Genomic DNA, 24818 nt, shown 5'->3' on the forward strand with positions numbered 1-24818 from the left:
GTACTAGGAATTATCTCAACCTTTGTCAGCCACAGAAGAGAGTGTGATTGATTCACGTGAAAATACTATTCAAGTCAATGTGGACAAACATCTCACTGTGGTGTGGAATATTACGGTACGGTATGCTGCCACTGATACAGACACGGAAGATGGGATTGTCGGGCTCTGCACGTGTGCTGTGAAAATGTCTAAAAGTGCGTGGCTGTGTCATGGGACAAATGGAGGTAAGGTATGCATTTAGACAGAGTTCACAAAGGGGATTTGACTATGGTGATAAGATTTTTTTTTCTTAACCAGGGAGGTGGGTATTGTTATCGTTCTTTCTATCTTTTCTGGGCCTTTAATGCTACACAGTAGGTAAAAATTAATCTGTAGACATTTGGTTAGGGTTACATACGCTGATTTGTAGGTTCTAACTTGATAAGGGGGTGCAGAATCTAAAACAAGCAGATTATGTATTTAATTACTGTACTTATTGGAAAAAAGAAACAACCAAACACTCCTAAAATGTGTATGGAACCACAAAAGACCCTGACTAGCCACAGTGACCTTGAAGAAGGAAAGCAAAGCTGGAGGCATCGCATTTCCAGATTTCAAGTTATATTACAAAGCTGTAGTTATCAACGCAATATGGTACTGGCACAAACACAGACACGTAGATCAATGGAACAGAAATGAACCCGCAACTATATGGTCAATTAATCTTTGACGGAGCAGGAAAGAATATCCAACGGAAAAAAAAGACAGTCTCTTCAGTAAATGGTGTTGGGAAAACTAGACAGCGACATGCAAAAGAATGAAACTGGACCGCTTTCTTACACCAGACACAAAATAAATTAAAAATGGATGAAAGACCTAAATGTGAGACGAAACCATCAAAATCCCAGAGGAGAATGCAGTCAGTGAGGTCTTTGACATCAGTGGTAGCAACTACTTTCTAGATATCTCACCAGAGGCAAGGGGAACAAAAGCAAAAGTAAACTATTGGGACTTTGTCAAGATGAAAATCTTCTGCACAGCAAAGGAAACCAACAAAACTAAAAGGCAACCTGCTGAATGGGAGAAGATCTTTGCAAATGACATGTCTGATAAAGGATTAGTATCCAAAATATAAAAAGAACTAATAGAACTTACCACCCAAAAAACAATCCAATTAAAAAATGGGCAGAAGACACGAACAGGTGTTTCTCCAAAGAAGACATCCAGATGGTCAACAGACACATGAATAGATGCTCAGTGTCACTCATCATCAGGGAAATGGAAACCAAAACCGCAGTGAGCTACCACCTTACACCTGTCAGAATGGCGAAAATCAACAACACAAGAAACAAGTATTGTCAAGGAAGTGGGGAAAAGGGAAGCCTTGTGTTGTGCCCTGTTGGTGGAAATGCAAACTGGTGTAGCCACTCTGGAAAACAGTATGGGGTTCCCTGAAAAAGTTAAAAATAGAACTACCCTATGATCCAGCAATTGTATTACTGGGTATTTACCCAAAGGATACAGAAATACTGATTCAAAGGGGTACATGCATCTCAACGTTTATAGCAGCATTATTTACAATAGCCAGACTACGAAAGCAGCCCAAATGTCCATTGATGAATGAATAAAAATGTGGTGTGTGTGTGTGTGTGTGTGTGTGTGTGTGTGTGTGTGTGTGTGATGGAATATAATTCAGCCTTAAAAAAGAGTGAAATCTTGCCATTTGCAACAACATGGTTGGATCTAGAGAGTATTATGCTAAGTGAAATAAGTCCGAGAAAGACAAATACCATATCTCACTTATAGGTATGGAATTTAAGCAACAAAAGCAGCACAGGGGAAGAGAAGAGAGGCAAAGAAAGAAACAGCCTCTTAATTGTAGACAGCACACTGCTGGTCACCAGAGGGGAGGTGGGGATGGGTGAGCTAGGTGATGGGGCTTAAGGGGGGCACTTGTGATGAGCACCAGGCGATGTATGGAGGTGTCGAATCACTGTATCGTACGCTTGAAACTAATACTACACTGCATGTTAACTGGGATTTGAGTAAAAGCTTAAAAAATATTTACTAGGACAGGTACTTGCTCCTACAGTTGGCCCATGGCAAATGCTCAGTGAGATTTCAAAAAATATGTATATGTTGGTGGGCCTCAAACTGCCAGTTTCTGTGCGTTGTTTCGTCTGAAGTATGGTGGTAAGGCTCTGCCGTTTGCCTCTCTCGGTTAATATGTGCGGTCTCTTGTAAGCATTTTCTTGCTCATTGTTCCCCAGCTTTACTCGACGGTGCTAATTTGGCTACTTTTGGTTTTAGTCCAGATGACCAGTCGGGGCTTTTGTTTCCTGAGGTTATGCCTTTTTGTTTATTTCTGTTGTTGGCTTGTTTTGAAGTGTTGGGTGTCTCTGTTCTTTGTTACTTCCAGTTGTCATTTCTTTTAAGACGAGTAAGGTAATCCAGGAGTGTCACCTTTACTTGTAATGACTCAGCCTGTCCGTCAGACTGTCAGGAGGGCTTCCCGACTTCTTGTCAGGCCGATCTGTGCAGCCCGGCCTGGGGAAGCTGGGTGGAAAGAGTGGGTTCGCCAGTGTCCCTCTCGTAGCCTGGGTTTCAGTCCTCTCTCTGTCGATATCGGATGTGTCCGCAGTTCCCAGCCTTTGGAGCCTTCGCATCTGTTTGTAACAAATCTTCTGCTTAGCTTCGTGGAAGGAAGCAGAATCCGCCTACCTTTTTTGTCACTGGAGGGAAGTCGGACTCCTGGTACTGCAGCAGTTTGGGAGATGACGTTTACTTTTAATCCCTCGCTGCCAGAAGAGTCGACGGTGCAGTGTCTCCTGACTTTGCAGTTGGAAACTTGATACGCGATTTACAAAGTATTTGTGGTTAGAGTAGGAATCTTGGAACAGAAGGTTTTCTGGGTTTGCTGTTGCTGCGTCCTGTGTGACCTTGGAGAAGTCTCTGGTCTTCTGTGAGATACAGCCTGGCACTGACGTGGGGTCACTGCGACCACATTTGTTCCCATCTTAGCTGCCTCCGGATGGCTGATTCTGACCAAATACGAATTTTAAAGGTATTTATCAATTTTGTGAGTCGTTTTTGCCACCTTAAATGGCAGTCAGTGGAGCGTTTCAGCTGGCTATATTTCCTGGGTTTGCCCTGTATTCCAGCTTTCACTCACGTGCCGATTCTGCCTTTTAACGTTTAAAGATTAGCTAGCTTAAAAAAAAATAAAAAAGATTAGCTAGCTTATTTTCATTCTCTGAGGCAGGGGTCACAAACTTTATCTGTAAAGGGCCAGAGAGAAAGTACTTTAGGCTTTGCGGGCCACACGGCCTCTGTAGCAGTGACTCGGCCGTGCTGTCGTAGCATATGGAAACGCGGGGACACTACGTGTAACTTGGAGGAATTCCGACTACCTGTGCTGGTGATCCGAGAAAAGAACTTCTCTCTTCTTAGATTCCTGGGTTGGAGGCCTCAGAAAGTTCTAGTTAAAGTGCTGACTTTTCCTCATGAATACGACATTTGGACCGCTCTCAGTAACTCATCAAATAGATTACTAATGAATAGGGTTTGGATACTGCAAACATTCTCGGGAAACCTTGAAAGGATTTGCAAGTTTGGCTCCTTTTGTGGCCCGTGAGAAGGCAGAGGATCATCATCTGAGAACTGGGCATCACTGCCCTGGAGGGCGCTAGTCTAGCGTTGTCTTCTTGAACTTGGTAGCATTACTTTGACTTTGCAAACACCCATGGGAATACGGGGAGAGAACGCCTTGTCTCTGCGTGCTTTGCCCTGCTGGGGCTCTCAGTCGCTGGGGGTTGGTGCCCTTTCCATATTCAAACTGAGTGCTTACAGGCCCTGCAGCAGGCTGTGTGGCTGCAAAAATGAATAAGCCACGGAGCTTAGAAACCAACTATTTTAACAGAAAACCGTAGTAAACATTTCTGTGGCGTGCACGTGAGCGTGTACCACAGTTGATTTAATTAGTCCCTTGTTAATGGACTGAATCGCTATTATTGATTTTCTTTTGCTTCAGGCTCCAATGTGTCTTGGCATGACACTGTTACTGATCCCTTCTTTATTTAAAATGTTGACGTATTGCTTATTACGGAGTTTTTGCAGTGGTTTTGATTTTTTTAAAAGGTTGCCGTGCAGTACATTAAAAAAAAATCTTGTTTACTGTTTTGGCACCCCTTGCATTTGCACCCAAAGAAATAAATGCCTTCTCTCTGCACCCTAGCGGGCCCTGCCGGGTAAATCTGCCAGCGTCTCCTGGACTTTGCAGGTTGTCTTTGTGGACTCTGGGTTCTGTTACCTCTTCCTGAAGGGGAAGAGTTTGTCCTAACAGGCGGTTAGCTTTACCTGACTCTTAAACTCCGGCTCCCCTGAGGTGATCAACACACTCTGGGCCCTGTCCTTGGTTTTCCAGCCCCTACTGCTCACGGGGCCTCTTCGGGGCTGCCTTGTGGAGGCGCCGTCTGTCCGTGCAGGCTGGGCCGGGGCCACGGAGGTTTTGCCCTGCACTGTAGTGCTCCCGGGTGGCGTCCCGGGCCGAGTCCCCGCCTGCCTACGCTCCCTCCTCCCCGCCTGTGCTCTGCTTGCCGTAGCTCCTTTAACTCCTCCTCTCTCTCTGTGTGGGGCCTCTCCTTACCGGCCTTGCCACCGCCTCAGTTTCCCTTGAGTTTCACCATTTGATTGTTACCCTTTCACTTTTTGTAAGTTCTAGGTCCTCCTTTGAATGGGCTGGCCACTTGTAATACTCCGTAGCTCCTTTATCTCGTTTCTTAAATTTATTTTTGTATTTTTCTTAATATTTTTATTTCTGAGAGAGAATGTGTACAAGTGGGGGAGGGGCAGAGAGAGAGAGGGGACAGAGGATCTGAAGCGGGCTCCGTGCAGACTGCAGAGAGCCCGATGTGGGGCTCGAACTCACAAACCGTTGGATCGTGACCTGAGCCGAAGTCGGACGCTCAACCGATTGAGCCCCCCCCAGGCGCCCCTCTTTTTGTATTCTCTGTACCTACTAAATATACCCATTTTCTGTTCTGTGGTTGACACTTCCAGGGTGTGCCAGTTCTCTTTGTAGAAAAATTCTGACTCTCATTGGTTCTTTGTGCTCTCACTTGTGACATCTCGTTTCTCATGGCTTTTGTGATTTTTGTTATGGACTCACATTTGTTGGTACTGTATTTGGGGCAGTTCTTCGAAGATCGGGTTGAGGGTTCTATCCCAGCTCTCCTTTGTCTTAAAATTATTGGCTTGTGGATTTTCAGGCCATCCACAAAGTGTGGATTCATGCCCAGCTTGACAGCTCACTCTCTCTGGTTTTCCGCAGGGCTCTGTGATCTGAGTCCCTGTCTCGCGTGGGTCTGAGACCTTTCCTTCTGTCCTGCTGCCCATAGCCACTCTGCTGCACCATAGCTGTGTGCTTCTGGAATCTGTCGTCACGCCTCCCTGAATTTGCACTCTCACCGAGTTCCTGGCCAGGGGTATTTTCCCTTTACTTCTTGCAAGCTCATCCATTCTTTCAGGGGCTTGCAAAATCTTTGTGTAGCTTGTTTTTTCTTTTCTTTTCATTTCTTTTCTTTTAAATTGCTTTGCAATGTGAGGTTTAGGGATCTCTGTATTCTGCAGTATTACTAGAAATCTGTCTGGCAGTTTTCCAGTTTTCATTAGACTCTAACTTAGTAGTTGTGGTCAGTTCTTACGATAGCTTCTAAGATCCTGATTAACTCTGGATACTGTCTTGTCGGTGTTAGAAATGGGGTTATGGCATTCTTCATCCCTCATGCTGTGGATTAAACACATTTGTATGGCCTGAGTGGGCTACCCAGACATCTGGATAATTTCCATTGAATGAGAAGATAGGATTCAATTGTAAGCAGCTGAATTGAACTGTTAGAACACAGTATGCTTGTGAATTGAGGGTTGCCTGTGTGTAAATGCAGGACTGGTAATAAGAGATGACTGCATAAATCTGGTCTTGAGGTTTCCTGTGGGACCCTCTCTGCAGTCGTGTCCCTTGATTAGGTGCACTTTGCGAAGGTGGTTTTATGTGGCCCTGTTGCCGGAGCTTCCCATTTTCCTGTAGCGTCCTGGAGGCCTACACCCTGTTTCCGGCCCCTGTCACCCAGCCTGTTGAGTGGGACCCCTGCGGTGTTCACCAGGAGGTGTGCTGGGGGCGAGACTCCACGTGGGGCATCAACTCAACCTGCCTTCTTTACATTTCAGGTTACTGCTGATGTCCCTGTACAACGTGAGCATCAACCTGAAAGGCCTGAAGTACATCAGCGAGAGCCCGGGCTTCATCCCGCTGCTTTGGTGGCTTCTGAGTGGTGAGGAGAGAGGGCTCCCCCGTGCGTCTTCTCGTCCAGCCTGGGCGCCTGCCCCTCTGTGGCTGGAGGAAGCTGTAAGGTTGGGATGGCAGGCCCAGGGTATTAACATTTTTTCAAAGAAAGCTTTCAAACTATAAAGAGCTCAGTGGGGTGCTAGGTTATTTCTGGTTCTGCTTCTGGAGTATTGCTCTCAGTTATGATTCTGTGATACAAAGAAAAATGATCTTCTAGAACAGCTGGCAAGGGGCGTTCACCCATCCCTTTCTCTGCGGGCAGTACAGCACTGGGTGTGTCGTCTACGGCTCCGAATGTCAGGGAAAGAACGTGGGGAAAAAGACATCAGGGAGATTGCAGCCCTGGAGTTACATATGTAGTATGTGTATGCGGGGTTGTTATTTTCTTTGAAATAAAAGCTCTGTCTACTGTCTTTGTGTAGTTAACCTTCGGTGTCATATTAGTTTCCGCTGTAGAATACAGCAATTCAACATTTCTCTGTGTTACTCACTGCTCCTCATGATAAATGTATTCTGGATTCCCTTCATATGTCTTTCCCTCCCCCCACCAACCTCCCCTCGGGTGACCACCAGTTTGTTCTCTATAGTTAGGAGTCTGTTTCTTGGTTTGTTCCTATTTTTCCCCTTTGTTTGTTTGTTCCTTAAATTCCACTTAATTGTGAGTGAAATCATATGATACTTGTCTTTCTCGGACTGGCTTATTTCACATACCATTATACTCTCTGGATCCAGTCATATCATTGCAAATGGCAAGATTTTATTCCTTTTTATGACTGAGTAGTATTCCATTATATGTATGCCACATCTTCTTTATCTACTCATCAATAGATGAAACCGCTCGGGCTGCTCCTATAATTTGGCTACTACAGATAACGCTGCAGTTTACGTAGGGGTGCATATATGCTTTCGCTAGTGGAATTAGCGATTTCATACTCTTTGGGTAAATAACCAGTAGTGTGATTACTGGGTCATAGGTAGATCTGCTTTTAACTTCTTGAGGAGCCACCATACTATTTTCCAGAGTGGCTGCACCAGTTTGCATTCCCACCAATAAATAGTACATGAGAGTTCTCCTTTCTCCACATCCTCACCAACAGCTCTTATTTCTTGTGTTTTTGATTTTAGCCATTCTGACAGGTGAGAGGTGGGATCTCATTGGGGCTTTGATTTTCATTTTCCTGGTGATGAGTGACATTGAGCATCTTTTCGTGTACCTGTTAACTATCTGTATGTCTTATTTGGAGAAATGCCTGTTCCTGTCTTCTGCCTATTTTTAAATTGAAGTATTTGTCTTTTGGGGTGTTGAGTTTTGTAAGTTCTATTGTGTATTTTTGATACTTGCCCTTTATCAGACATGTCATTTGCGAATGTCTTCTCCTGTTCTGTAGGTTACTTTTTTATTTTATTGGTTTTGTTTGCTGTGCAGAAGCTTTTTATTTTGATGAAGTCCCAACAGTTTATTTTTGCTTTTGTTTCTCTTGCCTCAGGAGACGCATCTAGAAAAATGTTGTGGCCAACGTCTGACCACCAAGTTAACAAAATTTTGTCCCAATCTGTTCATCATAACTTTTATTTTATTTATTTATTTTTAACATTTATTTTGAGAGTGCGCATGTGCATGCACCCAAGTGGGAGTGGGGGGGGGGAGAGGAAGAGAGAGAGAGAGAGAGGGAGACAGAGAATCCTAAGCAGGCTCCAACACTGTCAGCACAGAGCCTGACATGGGGCTCAATCTCACGCAGTGTGAGATCATGACCTGAGCTGAAATCAAGAGCCAGACACCTAACCAACTGAGCCATCCAGGCACCACCATCATAACTTTTAACACTGTGTGTTTAGTAGGTACGTATTTCACTCAAGTGTGCAAAAATAGACTTTCCTTATTTTTTCATAACTTAGGTCAATCTCTCCTGGAGCTTCAGTTCCACTTGCTGGTGAATGCTGATTTTTTGTAACAGCAGTTTGGAGGTATAATTGACATACAATAAACACATGTTTAAGGCAATCAATGGATAAGTTTTGATGTAAATATGCACCTGTCACCACAATAAAGATAGTGAAGGTGGCCATCACCCCCAAGAGGTACCTTGTACCACTTGGTGGTCCCTCCCTCCCCTCCCTCTGCTCCTATCTTCCCACTCATTCACCACCTTTTTGCACTATAAATTAGTTTTCATTTTCCACGAGTTTATATTCCTGGATTCCTGCATCTTGTATTCTGTTTTGCCTGGTGGCTTCTCTCATTCAACATGATTATTTTGAGATCCGTCCGTGTCGTTATTGTGGACTGATAATTGGCTGCTTTTTATCGCTAAATAGTGCCCTGTGATGTGGGTGCACTACAGTTGCTTTATTTATTCAGGTATTGATAGACATTTGGGTTGTCTCTAGGTTTCGGCTATTATAAATAAAACTGTTGTGAACATTCTAGTATGTCTTTGCATGGATATATGTTTTCATTTCTTTTGGGTAAATACCTAGGAGTGGAACGTCTAGGTGTATGGTAAGTGTATGCTACCATTTTGCACACCCCCCAGCAGTATGTCACCTGCTGCGTAACCTTGTCAGTGCTCACTGGTCTCTCTGTTTAACTTTAGACTTTAGATAGTGACACCTCACTGTGGTCTTAATTTGCACTTTTGTTATGACTAACGATGTTGAACACCTTTTCATGTACTAATTTCCCATCCATGTATCTTCTCTGATAAGGTATCGTTTCATATCTTTTGCCCATTAAAAAAAAATTGGGTTGTTTTGATTGAGTATCGAGAGTTCATTGTATATTCTAGATGCAAATCCTTTGTCAGTACGTGGTTTGCAAATATTTTCTCCCAGTCTGTGGCTTGTCTTTTCATTTTCTTTAAAGCATTTTCAAAGAATGGAAGTTCTTAATTTTTTTTTTTTTAATTTTTTTTTTCAACGTTTATTTATTTTTGGGACAGAGAGAGACAGAGCATGAACGGGGGAGGGGCAGAGAGAGAGGGAGACACAGAATCGGAAACAGGCTCCAGGCTCTGAGCCATCAACCCAGAGCCTGACGCGGGGCTCGAACTCCCGGACCGCGAGATCGTGACCTGGCTGAAGTCGGACGCTTAACCGGCTGTGCCACCCAGGCGCCCCTGGAAGTTCTTAATTTTGATGAGGTTTAACTTGTTCTTTTTCTTTTATGAATTGTGCTTTTGGTGTATTAATGTTTTATTTATTTTTGAGAGAGCATAAGCAGGGGAAGGGTAAAGAGAGGGGGACAGAGGATCTGAAGCAGGCTCTGCGTTGACAGCAGCAAACCCAAGGTGGGGGGCTTGAACTCATGAACTGCGAGATCATGATCTGAGCTGAAGTTGGATGCTCGACTGACTGAGCCACCCAGGTGCCCCTAAATTTGTTTTCTTTTAATAGTTCTAAAGTTTTGAGTTTTATAGATTTAGGTCTGTGATCCATTTTGGAATAATACTTGCGTGTGGCAGGAAGTGAGAATCCCAGTTCTTGTTTTCTGTACGGCTGCTTGGTTGGTATAATGCCATTTGTTGTGAAGGCCACTTTCTCCACCAGATTGCCTCTGAACCTTTGTTGAAAATCACATGACAGTGTATGTGAGAGCGTGGTTTTGGACTTACTATTCTGTTCCGTGGATCCATTTTTGTCTTTATGCCAGTATCATACTCTATAATAAATCTTACATCAGGTAATGTAAGTCCTCCAACACTGTTCTGATTTTTCAAAGTTTTTTTTTCGTTATTTCTAAGTTCTTTGTGTTTCCAGATAATTTGAGAAATCAGCATGTCAGTTTCTACCAAAAACAAATCCTATTGAGACTTTTATCGGGGTTGTGCTGAATTGACATTTCATTTGGGGAGAATTGGCATTTTAGCAATATTGAGCCTTCCAGTCCATGAACATAGTATATATGTCCATTTATTTAGTTTTGTTGGAAACAGGGAACTCTCATGTTTCTTTATATCTTAAGAATAGAGGAACTGACCTCCTTTGTTCCTAGCTGTTTTTGCAAGGATGCTTGCATAGTGAGCACCCTTAGTAGGTAGAGATGCTGTCTATCTCCAGAGCAAAGGGTGGGCTTGTTTACAAGCATGCAGTAGGGGTAATGCTTCCCTCTAGGGCAAAGGTCAGGTAGGCTTACTGCCCATTATGAAAGATCTGGGGTTCCTCCTGTGTAAGGCAACCCAGGGCCTGTTCATGGCGCTGTAGAATTGGTCTCGCTGAACTGGCCCAAGTGTGGATGTGGCGGTTGCTGGTGAGTAGTGCAGTCCTTTATCTTGGTCTCAGGAGTTTCGAGTCTCTCCTTCCAGCACCCGTGAAACTACAACCTGCTGAGCCGTTAGCTGGCAAGTAGGATAAAACACCAGACTTCCATAGTCTCAAGGGCTGTGTTTTGTACAGAGTGATAACTCCCAGCCCCCAGGGTTGGATGCTCGACCAGACAGCTTTTACTCTCTTGAGAGTGTGAACTAAGGGCTGTGGACTCCAGCATGTGTCCCGGACCTGACCTATCAGGTGCCCATCCAGGCCAGTTGTCATGGGCACATCATGCCCACGATGCCAGTTGGAGGGGGAGGAGGTGGTGACAGGGAGACAATAACTAGATACTTTTTGAGTGGCAGTCACTGTTGTAAATGCTTTACATATATTCACAGAGTTCATTCTCTAAGTGCCATTATAAGGCAAATACTGTAACTTCTCTTTTATAGATGAGGCAACTAAAGGCACATAAAGGCGAAGTGACTTGCTCAAGGTTGTATAGCCGCTGAGTGGAAAGCCTGACAGGTGGGCTCCAGACCCCATCTCTTGGCCTCCATGTTGGACTGCTGCTTTGCAGAAGCACCTCAGACATGGCAGCCTAGTTCTGGGTGCCTCCCTGCCTTTACCTGCCTGTAAGCTGGCTGGGCTTGGCCTTGGACACGGGGGGTCCTGCAACCATATGCTCCTCTCTTTTTAAGCTAGCACCTTCTGTCCGCTGTTGACTTTCTTATCAAAGGAGGGCCTTAAACGTTCTACAGGGTCCTGTTTAGCTACGGTACTCCAGAAATTGTCTGCAGCTGAGAGAGAATTGTTGGGTCTGACTTCAATTTATACAGCTCTCTAGGCATGAGCAGTCTGAGTGGCCCTGGCGCTCACTGGACACGGTGCTCTTTGACCCGAATGGACTGTTCTGCTTAAACTTTGGATTGTGTCCAGTAGGGGACCGTGGTGAAGTTGCCTTAATGCCACTTTTCCCCACTGTGGCATCAGTCTTTCTTGTCCGTGAAGACAACTGTTCTTTTGACACAGTGGACACAACCCAAACCCTAATAAATCTTTTACAAGGTCATTTTGCCTGGTATCTTCAGAGCTGTTATCACAGTCAAACAAAGGCAAGGTCTAGTAAACCCAGGACGTTTGACCCTCGAATTATTTGTGGAATTACTTCAGCTTAAAAATGGAAATTTGTTGGGGTGCCTGGGTGGCTCAGTCGGTTGAGTGTCCAACTTCGGCTCAGGTCGTGATCTCACGGTTTGTGGGTTCAGGTCCCACATTGGACTCTGTGCTGACAGCTCGGAGCCTGGAGCCCGCTTCGGATTCTGTGTCCGCCCCGCCCCCCCCGCCCCGCCCCTGCTGGTGGTGCTCTGTCTCTCTCAAAAATAAACAAACATTAAAAACATTTTTTAAAAACCTTGAAATTTGTTATAGAATCTGGTGCATATGATAGGAAGGTGAATATATTTTCTATTCTGTATTTTATTATAGAATAGGAAAATAGGAACAAAAATAGTTCCCTGAAAAGTAATCCACGCTTCTTGGTGCTCAGTGGATTTAGTGTGACTGTCAGAGCTCTAGGCTCTTGTAACTGCTTAGAGCTAGGACAGAACTTGAAAACCGGTGTGTTCTATCCCTTTGCTTTTAGGTAGATCTGCTCTGTGAAAATATACCAGACAAATAAGAGTCTGTTGTAGTTTTTAGAAGATCTAGGAAAATAGATTTCATTACTTCTCTTAATAATAGGGTCCTGCTTTTATCAGCTCTCCTGTTGGGAGATTTGATGTATTTTGAAGAATGTCGACTTGGGATGCATTTGATTAGAATTGCAGCTTTTGCACTTGGGAATTCACCTCACCTTTTAGAATCCCGCTCTTCTGTTCTGCAAAATGGAGATTCCTACCTCAAGAGTCTTAATGTATTAAAATGCAGCAGCGCCAGGGCCAACACCTAACAGAGTCGGTGTGAAATACGTTGTGCCGCAGGTAAGTCTTTTGTGCTGCAGCGAAAGCTCACTTCCTTTTATTTCCTTTGACCTAAAGGTAGCAGGTCGCTAGCACGTGTCTGGACTTCCCAACCCAGAGTATAGAACCGGTTGCTGTGAATCACCCCTCACCAAACAACCTCGTTTCCTTTAACATCTGTCGGATTGCATTTTCCTTCCCTCTGTTCGCCTCTGTGACTGGCTTTTCCCCATGCCGTCTCTACATTCTCAACATTCCTCTTAAGCTGCAGAGCTGGCATGGAGAGCTAGTAAACGGCTGGTGAGGACAGAATGTATCGGGATGATGACCACAGGTTATGTCACCGTGAGCGCAGACTAGTATCTTGGTCACGCTTGTAACTCTTCTGCGCTGTGTTTCCTGGCCGTGTGTACGATGTTGAATAGGAAGGCACTTGCCGCTGTCTTACATTTATTTAGTGTGTGTAAGCAGTGCGAGACACTGATAATCCCACCAAGTTTGTATGTTTAGCCCAGACCTCTGCCCTGAACTCCGTACTCATATGTCCACCTGCCTCCTTGGTGTCCCCACGTGTATATCTGAGTAAACATTCAGACCTCTCCATGCGGACCTTGTCTAGCAGGCATCCAGACGTCTCCCCGCGGACGTCTAATGGATACCGAAACTCCTCGTGTTCAGGCTAAATTCCTAATCTTTCCCGACACTGACCTCTTGCCATGGCCTTCCCAGTCTCTGTTAATGACAGCTCTATTTTGATTTCTCAGGCCTTTAAAAACCTTATAGTGAATCTTGTCTCCTTTTCCTTTCACACCCACATCCAACCTGTAAGGAGATCTTGATGGCTCCGCTTTCAAAATATGTCCAGAATCTGACCGCCGTCTACCAACCCCACCTGGCTTTGAGCCTCCATCATCTTTCATTTAAAGAATTCCCAGCAGCCTCCTACAGATCTCCCTTCTGTCCTTCCTTGCAGGGCATGAGTGGGGAGCCAGTGGTATGATGGGATAGATCCCAGACCAACTCTCCTTATTGAAAAGAGTCAAAATGTTGAGTGAGACTTAAAAAAAAAAAAGTTTTTTAAATGCTCCTCTGAGCTAGGAAAAAAGTAATTGTATCTAAAGCACAAAAAACCAAGCAAAAGTGGGACACCAAAGAAGTTACAGACCTGAGCTAACTCCTGCCTTGAGGGCATTTGTCAAAATGACCTTTAGTTTCCATGGCCTCCCAGGGTGTGGGGACAAGAAACAAAGCCCAGGTCCCATCCCAGATGAGTAGCCCGGTAGGGACTCCCAAAGGCATTTACCAGCATTGGAGGGGTAAACTGAGGATACTCCTCCAACCCTTGGGGACTGCAGGAAAATTGCTCTCAGGGGAGGTCGTCGAGAGGACACGACTGCTGCTTGAGACCTGATTGGACCTTGGGAACTGGAGGCTCCTCACCCCCCATCTCATTCTCGGAATGTGCCTTCTGTTGTCTTTCTTGCTCCCAGAAGCCGTCCCAAGAACGTAGCCTGGAGATGGTGATGTGGCGTTGAGACTGGACAGTGTACGTGGCTGAACCCACTTAAGGCCTCTGTGTGAACTTTTTGGGGGGGAAGATAGAAGTGTTTTTATGTGTTTATTTCTTTTATTTTATAAAGTTCTTATTTAAATTCCACTTATTTAACATTCAGTGTCACATTAGTTTCAGGATAGCGATTCAGCATTTCCGTACAACACCGCGTTCATCGTGACAAGGGCCCTCCTTGATCCCCATCACCTGTTTCACTTTCCTCCACTCACCTCCCCTCTGGTGACCATCAGTTTGTTCTCTGTAGTTAAGAGTCTGTTTCTTCGTTTGTCTCCCTCTGTTTTTTTTTTCCTTTGTTTTGTTTCTCAAATTCCACATATGCGTGAATTCATATGGTGTTTGTCTTTCTCTGACTGACTTACTGCATTTAGCATTATACTCTCTGGCTCCATCCATGGCATTGCAGATTGCAAGATTTCATTCTTTTTTATGCCTGAGTAATATTCGTGTGTGGGTGTGGGTGTGGGTGTGTGTACATATACATGTATATACATACATGTACATATACCACATTTTCTTTATCTTACTCGGTCGATGGACGCTTGGGTTGTTTCCATGTTTAGCTGTTGTAGATAATGTTGCTATAAACGTCATGTGCACGTATCCGTTTGAATTAGTGTTCTTGTATTCTTTGGGTAAGTAGCTAGTAGTGCAGTTGCAAGATCATAGGATAGTTCTACTTTTAACCTTCTATTCTGGTGGGTGAGTGCAGGGATCTGCAAATCTTGTGGATGGCTGAGACAAGCCTCGTGTGTAAGCTCCCTTTGCTTATTAAACCTGCCAGCTACCAGGCTGGAGTGGCAGCCTTTCTCTTTGGTCTTTTCCTGCCCTCAGTCTGTAGGGGCTGATCTCAGATTGCACCCAGGAAGCTCCCAAGAAGTTGTGAACTGATAATTGCCTGTTTGATCTTTGGCACTGAGCAAACTGGAGGATAATCTCTTCTGAGAATTTACCACCATAGGTTGGTTTTCAAGTAGCTCTGAAGCCTTAATTCTCACCTCCTGGGTGGTCCTCATTTAGAGAACAATGAAGATCTTTTCTGGAGAATTTTTTTGACGTCAACCAAGTCCTTAAAGAATTCTTACAGATAAGGTTTTAAGAACCTGAGCTCACATACTGAAAATCACAAGAGGCATGGGAAACATCATTAGTAAATAACACATTACATAGACTTGCAGAAGATTTCAGATATATGAATTATTGGGTCACTATAAAGTAAATTTAATGTGTTTTAAGAAATAAAAGAGGGGATTAATATATGAGTAAAGAGTAAGACATTGTAGAAATGACCAGGCAGATCTGAAAAAGGACCAAATAATATTTGTGGAGATAAACAGTATAATGCTTGCTATTATAAATTTATGGGACAGTTTAACACAGATTATACATAGTTGAAGAGATAATTAAATTGACATAGACAGATCTGAAGAAGTGATTGAGAATGAAGCCCAGAGATGGAAAATAGGAGCAGATGAGGGACGTGGAAGAGAGATGCGAATTTCACATGTGACCAACCAGGGCCCGGGAAGGGAGGGGAGCGAGTGGAACAGAAACGACGTTTGAAGGAGTCCTCCAGACTCGTTACTTCATTTGAGAAGTCTACCTACTTGGAAGCAAGATAAATGCAACCTCCCCTCAGAGCCGCCATAATGAAAACCACAGAGTATCGGAGACGGTCTGAGAGGCAGGCAGACAGCAAACGGTGTGCCTTCAGAGGAGTGGCACTTAGACTGCTGGTTGACCCCGGACAGCGACAGCGTCCCATCTGATGCCGAGAGAATAGCTGTCAGCCTGGATTTGCAGGTCTCCCCCTCCCGCCAGTCTCTTTCAGGGCAGGGGTGAGATGGAGACGTTTCAGACAAACAAGAACTGAGGCTTCATCTCCACAGACCTTCCCAGGGTGTGCTTCAGGAGGAGGGTCCTCTCAGACGGAAAGTATGCAGGAGAGAATGAGGGCCAGAGAGAGTGGCAGATGTGGGGATAAATCGAAGTAGGCGTGGACTGTATGGAACAAAGCCAACAAAACCAAAGCGATAGAATTAGAAACACCAAGAGCAGAACAGTGGCACGTGTCCTGGGTGGGCGATAGGCTGAGTTACAGCATTATGAGTCCAGTGCTGTCCAGGAGGAGAGCAGTAGTGATGGCTCATTTCAGACTTTGATAATTAACACGCAGCTTAAATTTCTAGGGTAACGTGTAGATAATAGAAACAGAACATACACCTATAAATAATATGAATACTGGATAAAATGGAAGGTGAAAAGGAATTCAGAAGATGGCGAGAGAAAAAACAAAAAAAGAAAAGATATGCTGGCAGCATTCAATCCAAGTATATGCGCAAATGGACTAAATGACTCGTAAAAGGTAGTAATGTTAGACTGGATTGAAACTATCATAATCAACAAAATACATGTTGTTTATATAGTTCCATCTAAAACTCCGTAGTACGTTAATGGTTCAGAGTAAAAGGAAGACAATACGAGGCATATTCTTATCAATTCATCAGAAGGCTACAACAATTGTGAATTTCTCTATGCACTTCCTAATATAGTCTCAAAACAAAAAACTGTAGCGTTCTGGGTTATAAAGAAAGCATGTCTCAACAAATTTCAGATGATCAGAATCATGCAGAATATCTTCTCTGGCCACAGTACAATGAAGCTGGAAATTAGTGACAAAAACATGAGTAAAATTAAGTAACCCGTGAGTAGAAGAAGGAATCGTAATATCAATCAGATATTTTGAACTGAATAATAGAAATGTTACATACCAAAAATGGTGAAATGCACCCAAATAAGCATTTACTAGAAATTTTATTAGTTTAAGGAGGAAAGCAGAAGATTAATGAACTAAACATGTAGCATAAGGATTAAAAAAAAAATTGAAACAACCCAAATAAAGTCCAAGGAGGAAATCTAGAAAAAAGTAGAAATTAATGGGCTTTACTAGGCAGGTTCCACAGCACATTTGAGCCAGTAGTGGGAAGAACCAGCAGACTGAGAGCTAGATAAATAGAGAGTATCTGGTCTGCAGAATAGAAACAAAAACGAGTGAAGAAAATGATCAAGCTCAGAGGCCTGTGGGACATTATCAGACACACCAATCTGTGCACGGTCCTCAAGGAAATTCAAGAGAGAGAGGAACAGAAAAAAATTATTTGAAGAAATAATGTCAGAAAACTTCCTAACTTTGATGAAAACAAGTCTACGACATCCAAGAAGCATAGTGCGCTCCAAGTAGGATAAACACAGATCTACATCTAGACAAATCCCAGTCAGACTGTTGAAACTTGAGACAAAGAAAACATCTTGAAATCAGCAAGGGAAAAACATGTATAAGAGAACCACAGCAAGATTAACAGCTCTCTGCTTGTCAGAAACAGTGGTCATGAAGCAGAGGGATGAGGTTTTCAAAGTTCTGAGAGACTGTCTACTAACAATTTTGTGTCCAGCTAAACTATTCTTCAGAAGTGAAGGCAAAATGCATTCCCGGATAAACCAGGCCCAAGGGATTTTATTGCTGGCACACCTTCTTTACCAGAAAGAAAGTTCTTCAAGCTGGGAGAACATGACAGCAGAACATCACGCCAGTCCTTGCCACGTGCCGAGTGTGATACCTGGGGAGGGCTGGTGTTTTGGAGCAACTCTGTTGAAACTGTTGCTTGAAAGACTCCTAGCGGAAGTGAAAGATCTTATCCCACTTCTGGGTTATTTACCCAAAAGAATGAAAAACAGGATCTTGAAGAGGTATTTGGATAGCCGTGTTCACTGCAGCAAGATATGGAGGCAACCAGAATGTCCGCTGGTGGATGAACGGTTACAGGAAATGTGGAGTATACACGCAGTGGGATGTTTTTCGGCGCGAGAGAAGAAGGACCTTCTGACGCCTACAACATGGTTGAATCTTGAGGACGTGATGCTCGGTGAAGCAAGCCAATCCCCAAAGACAAATTCTGCACGATTCCACTCACAGGAGGCGTGTAAAGCAGTCACACTCACAAACCGGAAGTAGAACCGCGGTTGCCAGAGGCAGGGGAAGAAGGGTTAATGGAGGCAGTGTCCGTTCTACAAGATGAAAAGAGCCCCGGAGACGGAGGTGACGGCCGCAAAGGCTGTGAATGGACTTAGCACCGCTGGACCGCACACTTGAGAATGGTCAACACGGTAAATTTTATGTAAGTTCTACCACAATTAAAAAACCTGTTTCAAGTGTCCGTCGTACAAGTGTAGTAGAACAATGCGGGACGATAGTTGTAGTGTATCGTTGCCCAGGGAAAGTAGCTTCCCCAGAATGTGTAAATATATACATAGAAACATAAGAAATCCCCACAACTTTGAATATCCCCCCATCTGTCCGTGTTTCCTCTTCCCGCTCGTCTTGGAGGCTCAGCTCAGGTTGTACCTCTTAGCAGGCCTCTGCTGCTGCCCCGGTCCGCGTGGCGCTCTCTCTGCTCTGGTTTCCCATCTTACTTAGAGACGGTTTCACATTTTCTCGTTCTTTTGTGTCACAAATGCCAGTTATCTCCAACTAGACCGTTGCGTTTTTGTAGGAACCAGATCTTAGGTTTCCCTGGAATTCCTGTTCTCACAGGCCTGCCTCTCCCAGTGTCCCTCAGCTGTGGCCTCGGCCCTCGTGCCGCGGAAGCGGCCCTGCGCGGCTCGGCACCCTGGGAGCTGGCGTCTGCTCTCCCTCGGGCCGTGGCTGCCCTGCCGGCAGTGCTCATCCTGCTTTCTGTGCGGCCTCTTGCCTCCGTTGTGGCTTCGCTCCAGTTCGCCACCAGCCTGAGCCCTGACTGGATCTCAGGGTCTTCTGAATCCACGTAACCTTCTCCTCAGCCTCTGGGGCTCTTCGCCGTGGCCTGCAAACGGTTAGCGGCGGCTCACGGCTGGCCCAGCGTCACCCGAAGACGCCTCCTGTTCCGCACACTCTTCGGGCAGATCCCTCAAATCGATCACACAGCCCGGACCGAGACTGAACTCCAAGTTGGGCTTCGCTGGCGGGATTAGCCTCTGGGCTGGGCAAGTGAGCCCTTGACCTGGTCTCTTTGGGGCTGTCACCCTGGTTGCCCTCTGTGCTCCTGCCTTCTTCCTCTGGAGCGGGCCTTCTACCCTGGTCAGGGAGGGACCCAGCAGTGCCGAGTGATGATCTCAGTGATGGGTGTGTGAGCGGAGCGGGATCGGAGTCGTCTTCTCAGACTTTGCTGGTTGGAGCCGGCGAGGAAGAGTATTCTTCCCACTCTGGGCCATGGAACTACCAGGCATGAGTCTAGAGCCGCCTGTGGCGGTCCTGGCTGCCTGGGGAAAGTCGATCCGTGCTGACCATCACTGAAGCCAGGGTAGGGATGCTGAGATAAGAAATGCTGGAAGGAGCCCCGTAGCTGGTGTCAGCTTGGTCCCGTCCTTCCCAAGTCCTGGTCTCTAGCTCTTTCTCAAATTTCAAGTTACTCTGGAATCTTCTATGACTCACTCATCTTGCTTTTCTTCAGTTAGTGTAAGCCTCAGTTTCCTCTCCATCAGGGCAGTGCACCTCTCCCGTGCACCCCAGACCTTGATTCCACTTCATCTTCTTCCATGGCACCGGTCACCTTTAACACCAAGCACAGTTTCCCTCCTTGTTCCATGGGGGTTGTTGTCTGTCTTCCACACTGGAATGGAAGCTTCAAGAGCACAGGGATCTTCGTTTGGTTCACAGATGGAACCAAAAATATGTCTCAAGTGAATGAAAGACCAGTTTGTGTGAAGCTGTCCATCATCTTGAGATGAAAAGCCATTGTTTGATATTTGGTTATATCACGGAGAAGATTGGGGGTTTGATTGTATGTCTCTGGGTTATTTTCACAGAGGGAGACTGAAAGGTTTGGATGCTAGGGGAAGTTGAGTTATGACCTCAGTGTCCCTGTCAGCCCAGATATGTGGCTTTTCAAGAGTACTGTCTTATGTCATAGTCCCAGTAGGCTGCATCTCCAGCACATGAACATTGGTGATAACTGTGTGGTTGAAAAGCAAAATATTTATGGCCTTTATTTACAAAGATTTATTTATTATTTTTAATTAAAAATGTTTTAATGTTTATTTATTTTTGAGAGAGAGAGCACGAGCGAGCACGAGTGGGGAAGGGGCAGAGAGAGAGGGAGACACAGGATCCGAAACAGGCTCTAGGCTCTGAGCTGTCAGCACAGAGCCCGACGTGGGGCTTGAACCCATGAACTGTGGGATCACGACCTAAGCTGAACTTGGATACCTAACTGACTGAGTCACCCGGGCACCCCTACAAGGATTTTTTTTTAAGTTTTATTTATTTTCAGAGAGAGAAAGAGAGTGTGAGCGAGGTCCAAAGAGAGAGATGGGAGAAGGGGCAGAGAGAGGGGGAGAGAGAGAATCCCAAGCAGACTCTATGCTGTCAGCGCAGAGCCTGATGTAGGGCTCGACATGAAACATGAAATCATGACCTGAGCTGAGATCAAGCGTTGGACACCTAACTGACTAAACCACCCAGATGCCCCAACCGCTTCATGTCTTGAAGGATGTTGGGAAACATTTGGCTTACATATGTCAAACCCAACAAGTTGAAAGCCATCTAAAATTTACCATAGTCTGACATAGGTATAATGAACTCACAGTCGCAATTTAGGAAGGGCAGCTAGTGTATGTGGGAAGATGAATTTGGTGTGGGACATGCTCAGTTTGAAGTAACAGTAAAAAATATACATCCAAATGGAACTCTCCAGAAGGTCATTGGCAATGAGAAACTTCGGGGTTTATGTGATAGGCCAGAGGCATGGGGTATGGGGTAATTCTACGGTACTCAGGCTGCCATTTATAATACTGTTCCTGTCTTCCTCAAAGGGAGGCCATGAGAATTCAATGGAGGAGTAAATGGAAATGCTGTCTAAATTTTTTAAAAGGGAGAAAATAGTTCTCTGAGAAGAAGAGAGTCTAATGGTGTCAGATGTAACTTGAAGAAAATGGGAATGGAGAAAAGGCTTGGACACGGAGACTCACTGGTGACCTGTGAGCCGAGTGTCTGTGGGGCACAGAGTCAAGAGCAGGAGGCACATGGCGGGGTGGGGACAGGAGGCGATTGTGAGGAGGTGAGTGCTGCCCTGGTCAGCGTAGCAAGAAGAGAGTTTCGGGCATTTGTGCTTACGGCAGTCGGATTCTAATTTTGCAGATTTTCAACTTCGAATAGGAAAGAAGTAATTAAAAACTAAACAAAAATTAGTATGTCTTACTTTAAAACACACCGTGACTTAACATTTTCTTGGATGAGGAGTTACTTTCCCTTGCAGTTTGTCTTTAAATGGTGACCTCTTTTCTGGTATATAAGTAGGCTACTAAAATGTGGGGGGCGCTTGGGTGGCTCAATTGGTTAAGTGTCTGACTCTTGATTTCTGCTCAGGTCATGATCTCATAGTTTCGTGAGTTTGAACCCTGTTGTGTTGGGCTCTGTGCTGACAACATGGAGCCTGCTTGGGATTCTCTGTCTCTGTCTCTGCCTCTCCTCTGTTTGTGCTCTCTCTCAAAAAAGAAAAAAAAACCCAAAACATAAAAAAGTAGGTTTCTACAGCGTGAAATTTGCTTCGTTTTTGGTAGTTTGTTATACTATTGGCCACTAACACTAGAATGATTTTTATGATCACTTTCTCCACATGGGTTCTGTATCCTTTAAGAAGAGACCTCACTGCCTATTCTTCATTGACTCACTGATGAAGGATCTGGTGCTTAGGATTATTGTTCTTTATCAGATTATTCATCCTCAGCTGATGACATTTCCCGCTGGATTTGCACGCCTTCCAGCTGTGAACACACACTATCAGTGACATTAGTTATGTAACCTTCTGGAAGCCATCTTTATTCAGAAGTCAAAAGAAACCCTTTAGAAGGTTTCCAACTGGGGAGTTAGTGTTTACCAAGTATTTGTTGGGTTATATTTCTTGGACACAAATATAACACCGCAAATGCTATAATTGTAGAGAAAAACTTCTGGGTCCCAAGGCCCCAGGGTCCCAGTAGAGGTCCTGGCTGGACCAGCAGGCATATGGCCGGAGCACCCTCTAGTCTTGCCTGCATCACACTCCCAGCCGAGTGTCCCAGCAGGCCACAGAAACCTGTGTAGAGCAGAGACGTTGCCAAGGCACCAAAGGCCATTGTGACTTCAGCCTAGGAACAGCACAGCACTGTAATCTGGGAAAGTACCCGTGAGAGCTCTGCTTGCATCACTGCGGGCTACAAAGTCGTCTCCCTCACGATGGGGCAGATCATAGCACTCTGAGATCACCACTCCTCTTTTGTATGGCATAAAACTGGGCACTGGGCACTGGGCAGGGGCACTGCACCCTGGTGTAGCTGGGATTAGGAACCACACTGTCTTTCTTTCATGATGTATTTGGCTGTGGCTGTGCGTGCAGGACCCTGTGAATGGCTTATCCAGCACCTTTGTTTTCTTCCTTGGATCTAACTATTCAAGGCTTCACTTTCCCTTTTATGGACGATGTGACGTAGAGGTAGATCCTAAACTCCAGTAAGGGTTTTTGTGGAAGAAAAAAAAAAGAGGGAGAGAGAGAGAAAGAAAGAAAACACATACATGTGCCCTGATATTTGTGCTTGGGTCTCCATCCCTAAAGGCCACAATTTAGTTACTGGGAGCGGGGCCCAGGCGTCCAGCTTCTCACATCTGCCCATTCACTTCGATGTGTAAGGCAGGTGGGAGGGTTAGGGCTCTGGGGCAGCCGTGGGAGTCCTGCCTCCGTGCCACCGAGTGGCTTCAGCCTCAAGGCTTATGCCATTCGGTGCATGGCATCCTCTGTCCGCAGTCACTGGTCCACAGATGGACGCATGAGCTAGGTGGGCCCATCCAGACCGCAGGGGTGGTGCAGGGGTTTCTCCCTCACTGGATATGGACAGGGAAGCACGTTATACCTCAGCGTGAGCAACGTGAGCTACCTCATAGGAGATGCTGTGGGGGAGAGGACAGAGGGAAGAAAGGGTCCCGGCCTTCGATGATATAACCGAGCCACCGAGTCCAACCCTACTTCTGCACTTGACATGAGATGATATGTCACCGTCAGGCCATTCTGAGTTGCAGTTTGATACTTGGAGCTGAACCATTTTGACTCACTGCTCTGTGGTAAATCCAGTAACATTTTCTAAACCAGTTTCAGGTTTCCCCATATGCAGAGTGAAAGCGTATACAGGTGGGATAGTTGGAGGGGACATCTGCATTTCCTTTAAAACACATCCACCAGCGCCATCATACCGGCTTTTCTCTTCTTTTTTTTAAACATTTATTCATTTTTGAGAGTGAGAGAGACAGAGCATGAGCGGGGGAGGGGCATAGAGAGAGGGAGACACAGAATCCGAAGCAGTCTCCAGGCTCCGAGCTGTCGGCGCAGAGCCCCACGTGGGGCTTGACCTCACGGACCGCGAGATTATGACCTGAGCCAAAGTCGGACGCTCAACCGACTGAGCCACCCAGGCGCCCCTGGGCTTTTCTCTTCTTGACAAAATATGTAGTACAAGACCAGAGAAGTCCACGGAGCCACTACTGTGCTTGAGAAGGGGCAAGGAGAGGTGGGAGTGTGAATCCTGCTTGTTTGTTTTGTCTCTGGCAAGTTTGGTGACCGGTCTGTGCCTCCAGTCTTCATCTATAAAACAGTGATGTTGACGTGTGCTTCAGAGCACGTATGAGAGCTCAGTCAGTCTGCAGCCCGAGCGCGGCCAGCACGGGGCCACACGGAGTCGCCAGCACTGGTGCATTTCAGACCCACGAGTGACAAGTTTCCCTGGTTTAGCCGAGCAGTTTCTTAACAATGCTGGCTGTTGTGTTATCAACAGTGAGGAACGGGGACGAGGATGGCAGCAGGATCATTAAAAGCACTATTTTGGCATCAAATAATGTGCAGTGAAGTTTCTTTTTAAACTGAGTTAGCTGTTTCCCTTGACTTTACACGATTTTACTTGTCAGCCAAAAAGGTAACTTACACATTTGATTTTCAAGACCGTGCACAGGGTGCTTAGCTCTTAGGAATATAGATCAGAATTATGTCTTTCTTTGAAAAGTTTGCATCACCTGGCACAAAAACAGACACTGAGATCAATGGAACAGAATAGAGAACCCAGAAATGGACCCACAAACGTACGGCCAACTAATCTTTGACAAAGCAGGAAAGAATATCCAATGGAATGAAGACAGTCTCTTCAGCAAGTGGTGCTGGGAAAACTGGACAGCAACATGCAGAAAGAATGAACCTGGACACTTTCTTACACCAGACACAAAAATAAACTCAAAATGGATGAAAGACCTCAATGTAAGACAGGAAGCCATTAAAATCCTCAAGGAGAAAGCAGGCAAAAACCTCTTTGATCTTGGCCACAGCAACTTCTTACTCAACACGTGTCCAGAGGCAAGGGAAACAAAAGCAAAAATGAACTATTGGGACCTCGTCAAGATAAAAAGCTTCTGCACAGTGAAGGAAACAATCAGCAAAACTAAAAGGCAACCGACAGAATAGGAGAAGGTATTTGCAAACAACATATCAGGTAAAAGGTTAGTATCCAAAATCTATAAAGAAATTCTCAAACTCAACACCCAAAAAACAATCCAGTGAAGAAATGGGCAAAAGACATGAATAGACACTTCTCCAAAGAAGACATCCAGATGGCCAACCGACACATGAAAAAATGCTCAACATCACTCATCTCTAGGGAAATGCAA

General features: G+C 45.2%; 1 protein-coding gene across 2 annotated transcripts in view; it reads left to right on the plus strand.

Moving 5' to 3' along the window:
• LOC122491118 (heat shock transcription factor 2 binding protein) overlaps positions 1 to 24818 on the plus strand; it is a 96952-nt gene that overhangs the window by 46632 nt on the left and 25502 nt on the right. For both annotated transcript variants that reach the window (XM_043593487.1, XM_043593488.1), the window contains exon 8: positions 6205 to 6308. In XM_043593487.1, coding sequence (XP_043449422.1) covers positions 6205 to 6308 — 104 coding nt within the window. The remainder of the gene's footprint in view (positions 1 to 6204; positions 6309 to 24818) is intronic.

The sequence above is a fragment of the Prionailurus bengalensis genome, chromosome C2 (assembly GCF_016509475.1).
Source record: "Prionailurus bengalensis isolate Pbe53 chromosome C2, Fcat_Pben_1.1_paternal_pri, whole genome shotgun sequence".
Classification (NCBI taxonomy): Eukaryota; Metazoa; Chordata; class Mammalia; order Carnivora; family Felidae; genus Prionailurus; species Prionailurus bengalensis.